Raw genomic sequence first — 14,386 nt, 5'->3', positions numbered from 1 at the left:
TCTTTATAATATTAGTAGATATAGATAGGTAGATACTTTGTTCATTTAAATTTTGTTACTTACAATCTAATTGAAGTAATAATTTAATCTAATAATTAATTGAAATATCTAACTAATAACTAATCTTTAATCTAATTGAAATATCTAACTTTAACACTTATTCCGCATAACGTTTTATGTTTTATTCTTTAGTATAACAATAATTAAAATGTAGGTTCCTTAAACTTTTAATTCAAAGATCCAAGTCGCTTTCTTTATCAAAAATAGCAAATAAGATCGCTTATAAGAGGTTCGACAACATCTAAATCTAATCATGAAATAATGGCTGATTACGAGTTAGAATGGAAATTAAAAAGGAGAACAATAACAATAAATAATATAGATTTGCTCATTATGAAACAAGAAACTTGAAACTATTTATAAAATAATTTACATAAAGTTCTAATTAAAGAAATCTCAAAAACATCAAGTAGGCTCCTTACAAACAAATTATTGCTTTCAAGAGTTCAGCTTTTATTTATAGAATGTAAAGTACAGCCACATCATCACCACATAGAATAAAACAAAGTCGCTTTATCTGTCCCTATGTCCCTTTGTATGCTTAAATCTTTAAAACTACGCAACGGATTTTGATGCGGTTTTTTTAATAGATAGAGTGATTCAAGAGGAAGGTTTTAGTATATAATTTATTTTATTATTATGAGTTACAAGACAATTGAATTATTTCACTATTTCAACTTTAAAGGAGAATTCAAAGTCAGTCCAATCAAATAAATTAATTCATATAATGAATACATTTTTCTACAAATATTATCGACACAGTGAAGAATAAAAGTACATCTTTTTAATGAGGGACAGAATATTATGTTATTGCTAATATAATTTACAATAAATCATAGCTAATAGATAAAAAAAATTACTAGCTAATAGAATTAAAAAAAATATAGCTTTTATACTACTTAAAAATAATGCACTTTTCTACTATAGATAATAACATTTATGGAAATTTTCGAAAACTGTTTGTCTTCGAATGTTGGATTATTTTGAAACTAGATGGCGTTGGGTGAGATAAATAATCAAAGAGCTATAAGTTTACTCTCGTTTGTTTCGATATGAATGAAAACAAAGACAAAATTGTAGGCACTTAGCGCGTCACACACGGTGAAGATACTATAATATTTTATGTTAAGATTCTCTGATATAAAACGTTATAGTATTTCGGGTCATTTGTAAGAGGATGGCGGTTCTACAGGGGTCTTAGTACGCAATGACAAAAAGAAAAATGATGGTCAGAACGCTGATACCGGATACCTTAAGATACTATAACGTTTTATATTAGAGTATCTTAACATAAAATATTATAGTATCTTCACCGTGTGTGACGCGCTTTAATCTTCTTGTAATATAACAAACAAAATATCCTTAAAGATTTATAGAATATGTCAGTGAAAAGAAACAAATAATTAATTATTAATCCATACTAATATTATAAATGCGAAAGTAACTCTGTCTGTCTGTCTGTAACTACTGAACCAATTTGCATGAAATTTGGTATAGAGATATTTTGATACCCGAGGAAGGCTAGGCTACTTTTTATCCCGGGAAAATTACACAATCCCGGAAATACCACGGGAACGAGAACTATGCGGGTTTTCCTTTGACTTCGACTTCGGTTCGGACTTTGACTTCGGTTTTTCTTTGTCGAGCGAAGCTGCGGGCGGAAACCTAATATTATATAGCTCAATTGTAATCGTAAAGGCATTTACCAAAAGTAACCGCTATTATTTTAAAAGCTGAAGTTTATATTTAGGGTGTTAATATAATAAGAATTTAAATTAGACTACACATTATTTACAACGTAAATAATCTAATTGAATATAAATAGCAAATTAAACAAGCGCCTCAATGAAGGACAGAAAACAAAACCTTTTGTTGATAAAAGCTCTATATTTGAAACAAACATGGCCCATTCCAGCCTAAGCCTTACAGAAAATTAAGACTGAAGGTTTACACGTATTGTGTGATGTGTCCTAGCCCTATTTGAAATTTATTATATCTGCGATATTTTGGATTTGGGTCTATCGTAGTTGATATTTTTAATACAAAATTAAAAAAATATGAATACCGTATTATTAGCTTATATTTAAATGTGAATATTTAATTGTTCTACATCATAATAATGTTGATAAGGTTTGATTACGAAATTATTGATTTATATCATAAAAAAAGTATTAAATATAAGACTTTTAAATCCGTTCATTAAGTCTAATTTATTAAATATTTATTTATTTTCGTCCAATATCTATACGCATGCCATGAAAATAATATAGCTCCATCCAAAAATCAATAATAACGACGTAATCGTAAGCACAAGTGGCAAGTGGCATCGCATTAAAATGCCGCTCGTAAATGACAAAGCATCAACTATCCAACAAATTGGCGTTTTAAAAAAGCACTTTCCCCGTACGTAGGGAAAATCGAACGTGATTTAAAGGAAGCCTTGGTAGAAATGGAGAGTGTTCCTATTTCGAGCAACACACCGATCTCACAAAATATATTCAGCGTCGCCGTTGGTTACCTAACACTGCCCTACCTACCGATAGGGCGGGCAGCTATAGGACGCTAGCCGTGCACATGTAAAATAGCTTTCACTTTCGTTCGACGTGAAGTATACTCTACTTTGGTATTATTTATTTATTTAAAGTGTACTGTTTGATATAGATACATATTATATAAACAAGTAAATTGTGTGTTAAATTTTGGCTTTTAAAGAAAATAGAACGTATAATACGTGCATAAAAATATTATAGTAACGCAAAGTTTAAACGTACAATCCGATTTCTTCTGACTGACTCACATCTGACTTTATAATAATGAATGTGATACTGCATCAAACAAGACATAACAATCTTTGTTAAAAAAAACACACTATCAAATATACGAATATATACCTGCATACGATTAATTTTCGTAAATATATAATAACATAATATTTCATTGTTGGGGAAATAAATCAATTTACATAATGTCGAACAATACCGAGCAAAACTTGGTCATCCAATCACTTAAAAAAAAGGTAATACCTACATAATATTTTCCTTTTTGTTTCTTCAGTAAGTTAATCAGACAATTAATATTGGTTCATTATGATGATCCATTATTTAGGACAAAGATGTAGATTTTGACAATTATTTTTGTACACACATCTCCCTGCTCTATACAAAATTGTTAGATTGCATCAAATGTTTAGTAATTTATTTTTTAAAAGTGTGTAAATAATCAGCAGATATGTGTTGTCATAACCCAGAGCTAAACAGAGCTCAGCACACTTACATTTCTAAAAAAAACAATCAATATCACACCATAAATACAAACTTTAAAACGAAGTAGAGCATCTTTCCCGCCTGCTTCTAAACTGGATTCTGGGGGCTACTTCTCTGTTATATCAGCCCGTTCAAGATACATGCCTCGCATAGGCGCACTCGTATTACCGTCCGCGTGGCCAGCGGGAGGGGGCCACCAATCCCCACCGCCTCCCACCCGCTGCCCTCCCTGCGTCATCTAGTGCGACTACTCTGCTAGGGTTAATTCAAACTACAACCCTATTTAAATATTTTAAATTTATAATTTTTTCACAAAAACTATTTGTGATTACAATTTTGTGGAGTGTTCTGAAAGTGCATTATGGGCGACGTATTGAAGCTTTGTTTTGATTTTAATTTACGTGTAATTTAAACATTATTTTACTTTTAAAATATTTAAACATTATATTCATACGTTAGATATATCTGCAACTATAGAATATATAATAAGTGGAAGGTATTAATAGTTTTTAATTTAATTTTATTTTTATATTTTATGAAAATTTTAATTGATCTTGCAAATAAGCAATTGTTTGGCAAACTATGTTATATTTTGGGCTGACTAAATATGAATCTAAAGTGACGAAATTTCTTGAAAATATTGTAGTTAAGAAATCGAATGTACACAATATCAACAGCGAAATAAACATATAACTATCACATGTTACACATGACCATAGAGAACATACGTTACAATTGTTTAATTATTATAAAATTCATAAGAAATAAATTTTAATTTGTAAAACATAGCTTGTGCCAGCCCTGCGTGTCCGGTCCACAACCCTGATTCTGTAGAACGAAGAACAGAGCCGCGTGCGTGCCTCGTCCGCTGTAAACAGCCTACCCTTGTACGTATGTAGGGCGGATGGACGTCCCTTGCCCCCTACCCCCAGAGAAAGGGGTGCCCCCGCTTCTTCCTTGTTCCTCCTTGTGCAAATTCCCCTGACGATGGAAATGTGCTCAGCCACATTTTATACAATTTCTACTTAGTGTATTCAAAGCCTGTCCAGTTATAACATAAAATGAAAGAAAGAAAGAAAGAAAAGAAATTTATTGCCAAAAAAAACACAGCCAAACACATTATAAAATTTATCTTACAATTAGGCAAACGGATACAGCCTCAGCAAAATGCTGCACAAAAGCAGCGCTGATTTTCAGGCTGTACCGGCGATTGCGGTTCGTCTTAGTATTAAAAAAGAATTAAGTCTAGGTACTTAAAATAAATATATACATAAGGAAGTATATAAATATTAATAATAAAAAAAATAAATGCATATAATTTATATTACGGCAGAAATATATAAATAAGAATAATATAATACCAAATATAATAGGAATATAAAATAATGTAATAGGTATATGAAAAGGCATATAATGTGTCATATATACATATACAATAAATCCCAGGAAAGTCAAAACAGTACAACATGTGATACGATATGGAAGCCAAGGTTATATAGGTATATCATCACGCCAAGATCAACAGAAAGGTAGCTATTGGGTTGAAGCACGCCAGTCTTCAATTTGCTTCTTTAACAAAGTCTCTTTTAATTTCCTTTTAAATGTTAAGAAGGAGATATCCTGTTTCAATTTTAAAGGTGGCGGTAAGTCATTCCAAATTTTGGACGCGGCGTACTTAAAACTACCCTTGAAGCCTGAGGTGTTATGCTTCGGTATTACCAACTGACTGTTATTCTTACTACGCGTATTGAGAGCGTGATAGTCGTCTATCCACGTGAGTTTATCGTAGAGGTATGCAGGTCGTCTTGCTTTAATCAGTCGAAATGCGAGTGCCGCTAGATGCAGTGTCCTTCTTTCTTTCATCTTAACAATTTTTTTGTCGTTTAGATACGGTGTGATGTGTGCTCGCCTGGGTATTTTGAAACAGAAACGAGCGCATGCATTTTGTACTCGCTGAATGGCTCGTTCTGTTTTCCCGTAAAGGCGTGGACCGTACACAACGTCACAATTATTGAAGAGTGAAAGAATTAGGGACTCGGTAAGTAATATTCGCACTTCTTCTGACAGATGCTCCCTGAAGCCATACAGAACCTTAAGCCTATAAAAAGCATTTCTAATTAATCCCTCAACATGTTCCTGATACCTTAGTTGGGAATCTAATAAAATACCTAAATTCCTCGATACATCTGCCCTACCCACTGCATTATTGTCAAGGACGATATGGACATTATTCATTAGTATTTGTTGGCATTGTTGCTTAGTTCCGAGTACCATGTATTTTGATTTAGCGGGGTTTAAGACTAAGGAATTCTTCTTCGCCCAGGAGGAGATCAGTTGCAGATCTTGGTTTACCTGATCTATAGTCGGTTGAACATTTTTAGGATCCACATCGTAATATATTTGTGTATCGTCAGCGTAGAGGTGCACCTTGCCATATTTAATTTCATCAACAAGATCTATTGTGTAAATAATAAATAAGAGAGGACTTAATATCGAACCTTGCGGACATCCGCGGTTTACCTCCTTTATTTCCGACTGTTTCATTTGGCCCTGCGAATCAATACTGACGTATTGTTTTCGGTTAGATAGGTAAGAAGTAAACCAATTGCACGCTTCTTCGTTTACACCATAGTGCATAAGTTTCGCAATCAACAGGTCGACGTCTATACAGTCAAAGGCACGAGTAAAGTCGAGTAATATTAAGAAGCTGCCCCTACCCTTATCACTATTTGACAGTATGTCGTCGGTAACATGGGCCAAGGCCGTTGCAGTCCCATGCCCTCGCCGAAAGCCAGATTGAACCTCGGGAAGAATACATTCATCCTCCATAAACTTGGTAAGTTGCCTACAAACTACCCTTTCTAATACCTTCGACAGAACGGGGAGTATACTGATGGCTCGTAGATCGCTATAGTCACTTACTGTAGACTTTTTAGGCAGTGGTTTAATTTTTGCTAATTTCCAGGTGTCTGGAAACTTCTGTTCTACGAGTGAGGCGTTTACAATTGAAGCGATTATTGGTAATGTTACCGGTAGTGTCATTTTAATCATAGCAGATGTTATTGTATCATGGCCTGCAGCATTTGTATCAATATCTAAAATAATTTTATTCACTTGATCCGCTGTGCAAGGCTGAATTTTAAAGGTGGCATCACTACGTCGAGAATGTTTAAAGTGATTGATATAGTTATAGTCTTTTCCGGTTTGACTTGGGATCCGCGTAAAGAAGTCTGCAATTTTATCTGGATCGCTCACATGATTCGGTAGCATGTAAGAATTTGAATCGCCTTTCACCGCAATCTGTTTTAGATATTTCCACAAAAATTTAGATTTTTTATAATTTTCGTTGATGCATTGAGAAAAAAATGCTGACTTTTCTCGATGTATCGCAGTATTCACCGTATTTCTCAAATCTTTGTAGTATCTGTAGTGTATTCCTAATTTAGTGCGACGCGCTTTTGCCAGAGCCTCATTACGGAGATTGATCATGGCTTTGACTGTCTCCGTAATCCAGGGTCTAGGCGATACGTTAGCTATTATTTTCTTAAGCGGTGCGTGCTTATTAAATAGCGTAACAATGAGACTGTTGAAGTTGTTCACCATTTCGTCGACATTTATTGCGTATTGGACAGTGTTCCACGGAAGAGTTCTTAAGTCTTTGTCAAACTCTTCTTGGTTAATTTTGTTCAACAGCCTTGCATATCTGTATTGGGGTTGAGGTTTTAGTTTTTTTATTGAAAATTCCGTTATAACCAATGCATGATCACTTAGCGATGGGTTGTGAATAACATTTAAACTTTTACATAACTCCGGGGCATCAGTTATCACTAGATCAAGAAGTGTCTCCGATGTACTCGTCACTCGCGTAGCTTCCTTCACCAGTTGATGTAAAATCGGTTACTTAAATCGGCGAGCCTCTACGCCTGAACATTAAGGCGCCCTATGAATGGTTTTCTCGAGTTATTAAGGTTGTTTGTTGGGAAGAAATTCCTCGGCCGTTGACTTCTCGTTTCATTCAGTCGACGCTTGTCTATTCTCACGAGTCTCGCTATCGTTATTAGGGCACCAGGTTTCGGCACAATGTTACACTCAGTTCAAAGAATTTTTCTTATTAAACAAATTTTCTATTTAGCGAAAGATTCTAAAAGAGAACGATGTTTCACATGACTACAATTTGTATGTGAATTTTTGTTCTGCATATATAATATGTTCTGCATAACATTAAATAAAACATTCGATAAAATAATCTGTATAAGTTAACAGCATAGGTTGGTATATTAGTGAGAATGTAAGGTTTATTAATCTATAAATTGAATAAAACACATTTATAAACATTAAAGTATACATTGTATTAGAATTTAGCTCATGCGAATCCAAATTTCTAAGAAAGATAACATCTTCGGCCTATTTTTTCCCCCAAACTTGAGTAACCTAAAAAAACTCATATTTCAGAAAAAAAAATGATTGGTAATTTTAATTAAAAAAAAAATCGATGAATAAAAATATTCGACGATTTTCTTTAATTGTGAAGAGCGAAGAAATATCTACCTATATTCACAATCTATGATATTCGACGTTCCGAGTAATAACCATTTTTATACTGTAATCAAATATTAATGTGAATCGTAATTTTATCAGAGCAATTTCTTAATGTTGTGATCTTTTAATAAGTTATACTAATATTAAATCTTATAGATAATTTATAATTATTTCATCTAAAAATACTCGCATGCACAAAAATAACTTACTATCCATCATTCCTCGACTATTATTCTATTACCACAGATAAAATATAATACTATACTAGTACTATACCTTCATTTATAAAATAACTAGTGGTCCGCCCCGGCTTCGCCCGTGGTACCTACATGTTTAAACTATCCTATCTCTCAAGTTAGATCGAACTGCACATGGTGTGCGAATTTTATTAAAATCGGTTGAGTGGTTTGGGAGTCCATTGAGGACAAACGTTGTGACACGAGATTTATATATATTATATTAAGACTTCTATGGAGCAAAACTTTAAAGCAAAGAGTTATTACGTCATGCCAATCTATTTCTAGAAGCTTCTAAAGTTAAAACATTTAAACCGAGCCAAAAACTTTCTGCATGCCAAGGATAACCTTCAAATTAAACCAATTTTGAAAATCAACCTTTCACAGCATCACAGGTCATGTACAATCTCTCTAGAGACGTAGGGGATAATATTATTTTCGTCTCTGGAGATATCTAAACGCATGAGAAATCATTTTTGTGGACATTAGGTACTCCTAGGCTTTCCTATGATACAGTATAAAATACCATTTATTTTAAGTGTTAATATGCCAATTTTTGTAAACACTAATATAATATTACATTTTTAAAATCAATGCCGAATTTACAAAGCGTAGCTTATATTAGCAATTTACTATTAACTATACATCATTTAAAATATATATTAATAAAATTAATCATCTTGATTTATAAAACGCAATTTGAATAGCACTCCAATGATATTTTTTTCATTACTAATTATCTAAATACAAATACTAAGAAAACGATTACCTAGAAAATTCTTTAAAAAGGTAGAAAGATGATATTAAATTTTATTCATTTAAACACGTTAGCGGACATTTTCATAGCAATTACATTTAATTATGAACTATTATTTATTTGTATCGGGAAAATAACATAAATTATACATATACTTTCTAAATAAAGTAATTACTGCATGCTAAATAATCTCAAATCTAAAGAAAAGATCTGCTCTTATTTTTAAATCTATGATCATTAAAAATTCTCATTAATATTAAATTTTATTTTCAGTAAAACCTGAAAGCCTAGCCTTGATTTTAACATCTGTCAGGTGCGCTAGAAATAAACAGTACAATCAACATGCCAGTAAAATAAGAATACATTTCTCAGTCTAATTAACACAAACAAAGGAGATAAAATTGTTAATTTACAGATATTCCATTACGTCGACCACTTTAAACACATAATATGAAAATACCCAAGCAAAATTTTAGTCTAAAACGTTTGGACTAAGCAAAATTCAGCTAGCACTATCAGAGGTCATAGCGATCGTTGTTGGAATACTTGTCATGTACAGCATTGCTGGGCTTTTAATTAAAGCTCGAGTAATTTAGAGGGCCAGGGAGAGCGTAGCAATGTATTAGGAACAGTATTCTGCATACTCATTTGGATATGTTTAAAGGTACCTCGGTGGTGGCGGGCGGTGGGCCGGTTAGTTCGGCTATAGATAAATTAACAATACCTACTGCTTAGATATGCGTGTAACACGCATGTCCGTATATAGAGGACGTTCAATGTTCATGGCGTTATTTTATGTAATAGTTTATATTCGCTATAATAAATAATTGTTATCTAAAATGGGAAGGCACGACAAAATATTACTTCGATGTGGCATTGATATTTTGTAACCGAACGTAGATATGTAAGAAACGTATGGATATTTTTATGAATTAATGTAGTAAAGATTATAATTCTACAAAACTTTTTCTTAAGATTGCTTCGTAGATTGAAATGAATCACTTTGTGTCAATGTTTATTTCCAGAAGGCAAGGTAGAAATGTCAGTTAGTTTTTCTCCGTACGGCGTGTACGGTAATAAATTTTCGTGTAATTGTAATAAACGTGTAATTGTAATAATTGGTAAATAACGTGTAAATTTTCCTTGAATATTTAAAGATCTGGAATATAATAAGTGTTCCTCGAAATGAAATCATCTAATTAATTCTATGCCATCTGTTAGCATAAAGATTACCTTAGATTGTAAAAACTTCTAAATGTGGTCTACACAACCCGACAAAAATGTAAAATGAATATTGAAATGATTCATCTAAACTCAATTAAGAGTTGTGTAAGACTTATATCCTTTGTTCTAAACAAAAGCCTAAAAACACATTCCATTTATAATTATAAATTCTATGTAGCATTATAAAATATCATCCTATACATCTGAGATGTGAAATGTAAAATTTGAGCCGAGTACGCTGCCTATTATGAAATTTGCACACATGGGAGGGGCACACACACATACACAACGTTATTCGGACTTGGCTATCAGGGAGGGTTCTGCCCGGCTTAAATTCTACTATTAATATGAACCTACTTTGCTTTGACTTTACAAGTCCGCAATATATTTCGACAAAATTCTTTGTTTAACATGTATTTTGCCTTGCTCATAATTCCCTTCGTATTTAATATTGTTTACTGAGATTGTGGAATTATACATTTGATATAAACATATTTTGTTCACTTTAATTTTCAATTATTATGTAAAACACAATTCTTAATAGCCTTTGTATTTAATATAAAGCATTATTTATTTCACGAAGATCTATTTTCAGTAGTTAGAAAGTAGAAAACTATGTAACTATATTCTATTGATTATTATTTTTTAATCCAAGCAGAGAAAGCTAAGAAAATTTGATAAGAAATAATATGAAGTGAATTTAAATAAAAACGCAATAATTTGAAGGTTTTTTTTGTTTTCCTTACGTTACGTACTTTTTACCACCGCTTTCATCAATCCTCAGGCAAGTAGGTACCAATTACCATTCCTCGAATTGAAATATGATATATAACCAATTGCAATAATTTGATTATTTGCATAGCGAAATATTAATTTTTTTGGACCACTCATCATTAGTAGTCATATTAATTACCTACCTTAATTCAATTCAAGGAGCTTTCATTTATAGACCAGTTATTATTTTCATAATATTAAATTCTTTGTGTGAATTTAACAATAATTGCAGGCATATAATAAAAAAAACGAAAACATACCTACTATAGTTCATTCAAAGTAAAATAAGAATTTGTTTTCACATTTACCTTGTAGCGAAATAATCGTCAAATAATAAATTATTTGTCGAGTGCAATTCACACTTTGTCATGAGTCACGACCTAATGTGGGTTTTGTTTGACATAACAAAAGTTCATTGCACCTCCGACGACAGGTATATTATTATCTATACATATAATAAATTTGTAGAAGGGTCAATTCTGTACATTGAAAATATTGAAAAAATAAATAGCAGGGGGTGTTACTGGATCGATACCAAACTCAAATATGTGATTAAAAAATTTTTTGTCTGTCTGTCTGTATGTTCAGGCATCACGTGAAAAGTAACGGTTCGATTTCTATGAAACTTGGTATAATTATACCTTATTATCCTGGGCATAAAATAGGATACTTTTTATCCCGGAAAAATACGTAGAAAAAAATAAATCTTAATTTTTCCGCGCGGACGGAGTCGCGGGCGGAAGCTAGTTAATAATAAAATAGCTGTTTTGCATCAAACAGAGCATAATACGTATGCAAATTAGTTTAATATTTTTACATTTACTGCACATTATTAAATGTCACGACAGTTGTTTAGGTGGAAAGTTTTGTATAATAAAACACTATAATATTATTTACTTTCGGTAAAAACACAAAGTTACCCTATGTAAATTATATCTGAATGAATATGTCGTGCAATTAATTATTTTAACCATTTAAATCGTCCTTAACTTCGAAAGGTACTAACCATAAACTACGAAAGTTTGCTACGAAAATATGATTGTACAAATAATTAAATCAATTATGTATTTTTTTTTCAGATATAATCAATTCGGATTTCGACGATCCTGTGCACCAGTTTTCGGAAAGGTCGATCTTCTGTCCCATCAGCCTATAAAAGTGATAAACCGATCTTGTTAAAAGTTTCACTAATCCAAAAAATTAGTTATTTTTTTAAAATACTAGCGGTCCGCCCCGGCTTCGCCCGTGGTACATTTTTACGTTTTCTCTCTAAGAACCATCCTCGTACTTCAAGAAATGTAGGTAATAAAAAAAGAATTAACGAAATCGGTTCAGTTGTTCTCGAGTTATGCGCTTACCAAACCAACACATTTTGCGATTCATTTTTATATTATATTTTAAAATATTACGACATACTCGTATACGTTTTGAAAAGTATTACGAGTGTTTGATAATCCAATATATGTAAAGTGATAAAATAATATTATGTGTGAAAATTGGAAATCGTCCACCTATTTTATGAGGAATAAATAGGAATGTGAGCATTAAAATGAACTTTGAAATTTCATTTCGACACGCACAAAGAAATATGTACCTAACAAAATCGAACCAGTCAGTATATGAAATCACACCCTTACACTCTCAGATTTTTTTTTAGACTTACTCAATTACATAATATTTTTTACTAGCTGTACTCCGCGGTTTTACCCGCAGTGTTCCGCTCCTGTTGGTCTTAGCGAGATGATACCTATACATATAGCCTTCCACGATGAATGGGCTATCTCTGTGGGCTATCTAACACCGAAAGAATTTTTCAAATCGGACTAATAGTTCCCGAGATCAGCGCCTTCAAACAAACAAATCAACTCTTCAGCTTTATAATATTATTATAGATAGACTTTAAATTCTTAAAGGAATGTCGTTTTAAGTTCCACCATAGGTACAAAAAGAGCATGGATTTAGAAGTCATGTGAAATAAAACAGGATTCATCTTTTAATATATAATTTTCATTGCATAATATAATGAAATCTACTGATAATAATTATATTACAAATTATTAAAAATTCAATTCTTAATATTACTGAAGTAATTTTTTTCTTGATTGAGATGTTTCTAAGTTTTCCTCCTACATCAGAACTTATAGATAAAATTCTTCTTATTTTCAAAAATGTATTACAAATTAAGTTGAATACAATTTAGGAATTGTTTAGATAATTTTTTGACCATATAGTGTGGTAAGATATATTCATATCAATTAATTAATTAATCCTATTGTATATTAATATTAAGAAAAATTAAAAAAAAAACTCGTATCTACATGTCAATTAAAAATGCTGCAAAACATTTGAGCACTTAGCCACGATGTTACGAATTTGCACACACGTCTAAATTAAGAAATTTACGTAAATAATTAAACAACGCAAAAAGGATTGTCAGCAAAGCTTGGACAGCAACCCCACTTTCAATGGGTAATTGAAAAGGGTTGTGCCAGTTAAAAATTCAGTTGGTTACTAACTCAAAGCCACGCGTCTATCTATTTCCTATTTAGGGATGATCATGCATTTCTTATCATATAACCTTTTTTAGACTTTGCTCAATCGATCGTTATTTATTTTTCATAGTGATATGTTTTAGATGCTCGCGAATATTATGAAAACTGTCTTCTCTGTAGAGTTGGTATCTAGGTACATGGTACCTACATAATGCTTTATATTAAAGGATTCAAGGATATTGTTTTAAATTGTAATTTATTATAATAACTTTAATGATGTCAACTTAAAAAATATTTATTTAATATATATAAGTATTTAAAAAACGAGGCTGTATTTACCGCTTCTTTATTATAATTAAGTAATGTAGTATAAATATGTGATACATTTAATTATCAAAGGTCTTAACAAAATATAATATTACCTAGTAACAAACTCATAAAGTCTTGAAGACAAGCTATCCAATCTAAATACACAAGATTTCATTAGAGGATCCGCAGGATATTTCCCTTTAAAAACAATAGTTTCAATATTGGAGCAAGGGATGTAATCCTTAATTTCTCCGAAATCACGTTAACGCTTAGGCCTGGTGTGCTGTGTGGAGACTGTTCGAATCCATTTACTGCTCTAAATTATGCGTAAAACGTCCATTTGACGTTCTCCCCTCTTCCCTCTTATCGCTTGGACAGAACGGGAGCCCCGGGCGGGGGTGCCGGACTAGGGCGAACCGGGGGAGCCCCCTAAGTGTGGGGGCCAAAGTCCACCTCACCCTTTAGCTACCCTGAAGTTCCATCTCTCACACCTATAAATTCAGCACACACACCCTATCGGGGGCGCCCATGGCGTACCAATCCTTTCGCTGCGGCCGTGTCACATTTGCCAAGGCTCTAGTGACCTCAACTACAAATTAATATTCAGAAACGTTTCCATTTTGATCGTTAATCATTGCTACTTGTAGCCTGCCCTGCGACTATGAACGTTGATGAATGTTTTCTTTTCAGTTCGATGCAAGTTGATTAAACTTCAAAATTTTACCGTTTATT

At 32.4% G+C, this 14,386-nt stretch overlaps 1 protein-coding gene across 1 annotated transcript in view; it reads right to left on the bottom strand.

The window, feature by feature from the left end:
• The window catches only part of LOC123705536 (probable cationic amino acid transporter), a 109,750-nt gene extending 106,189 nt beyond the window's left edge, over nucleotides 1-3,561 (bottom strand). Inside the window, exon 1 of the mRNA XM_045654364.1 lies at nucleotides 3,434-3,561. Coding sequence (XP_045510320.1) covers nucleotides 3,434-3,561 — 128 coding nt within the window. The remainder of the gene's footprint in view (nucleotides 1-3,433) is intronic.
• Nucleotides 3,562-14,386: the final 10,825 nt, after the last annotated feature.

The sequence above is a fragment of the Colias croceus genome, chromosome Z (genome assembly GCF_905220415.1).
Source record: "Colias croceus chromosome Z, ilColCroc2.1".
Lineage (NCBI taxonomy): Eukaryota > Metazoa > Arthropoda > Insecta > Lepidoptera > Pieridae > Colias > Colias croceus.
The sequence above is the reverse complement of the archived record's forward strand: the minus strand, read 5'-3'. Positions and strand labels throughout refer to the sequence as shown.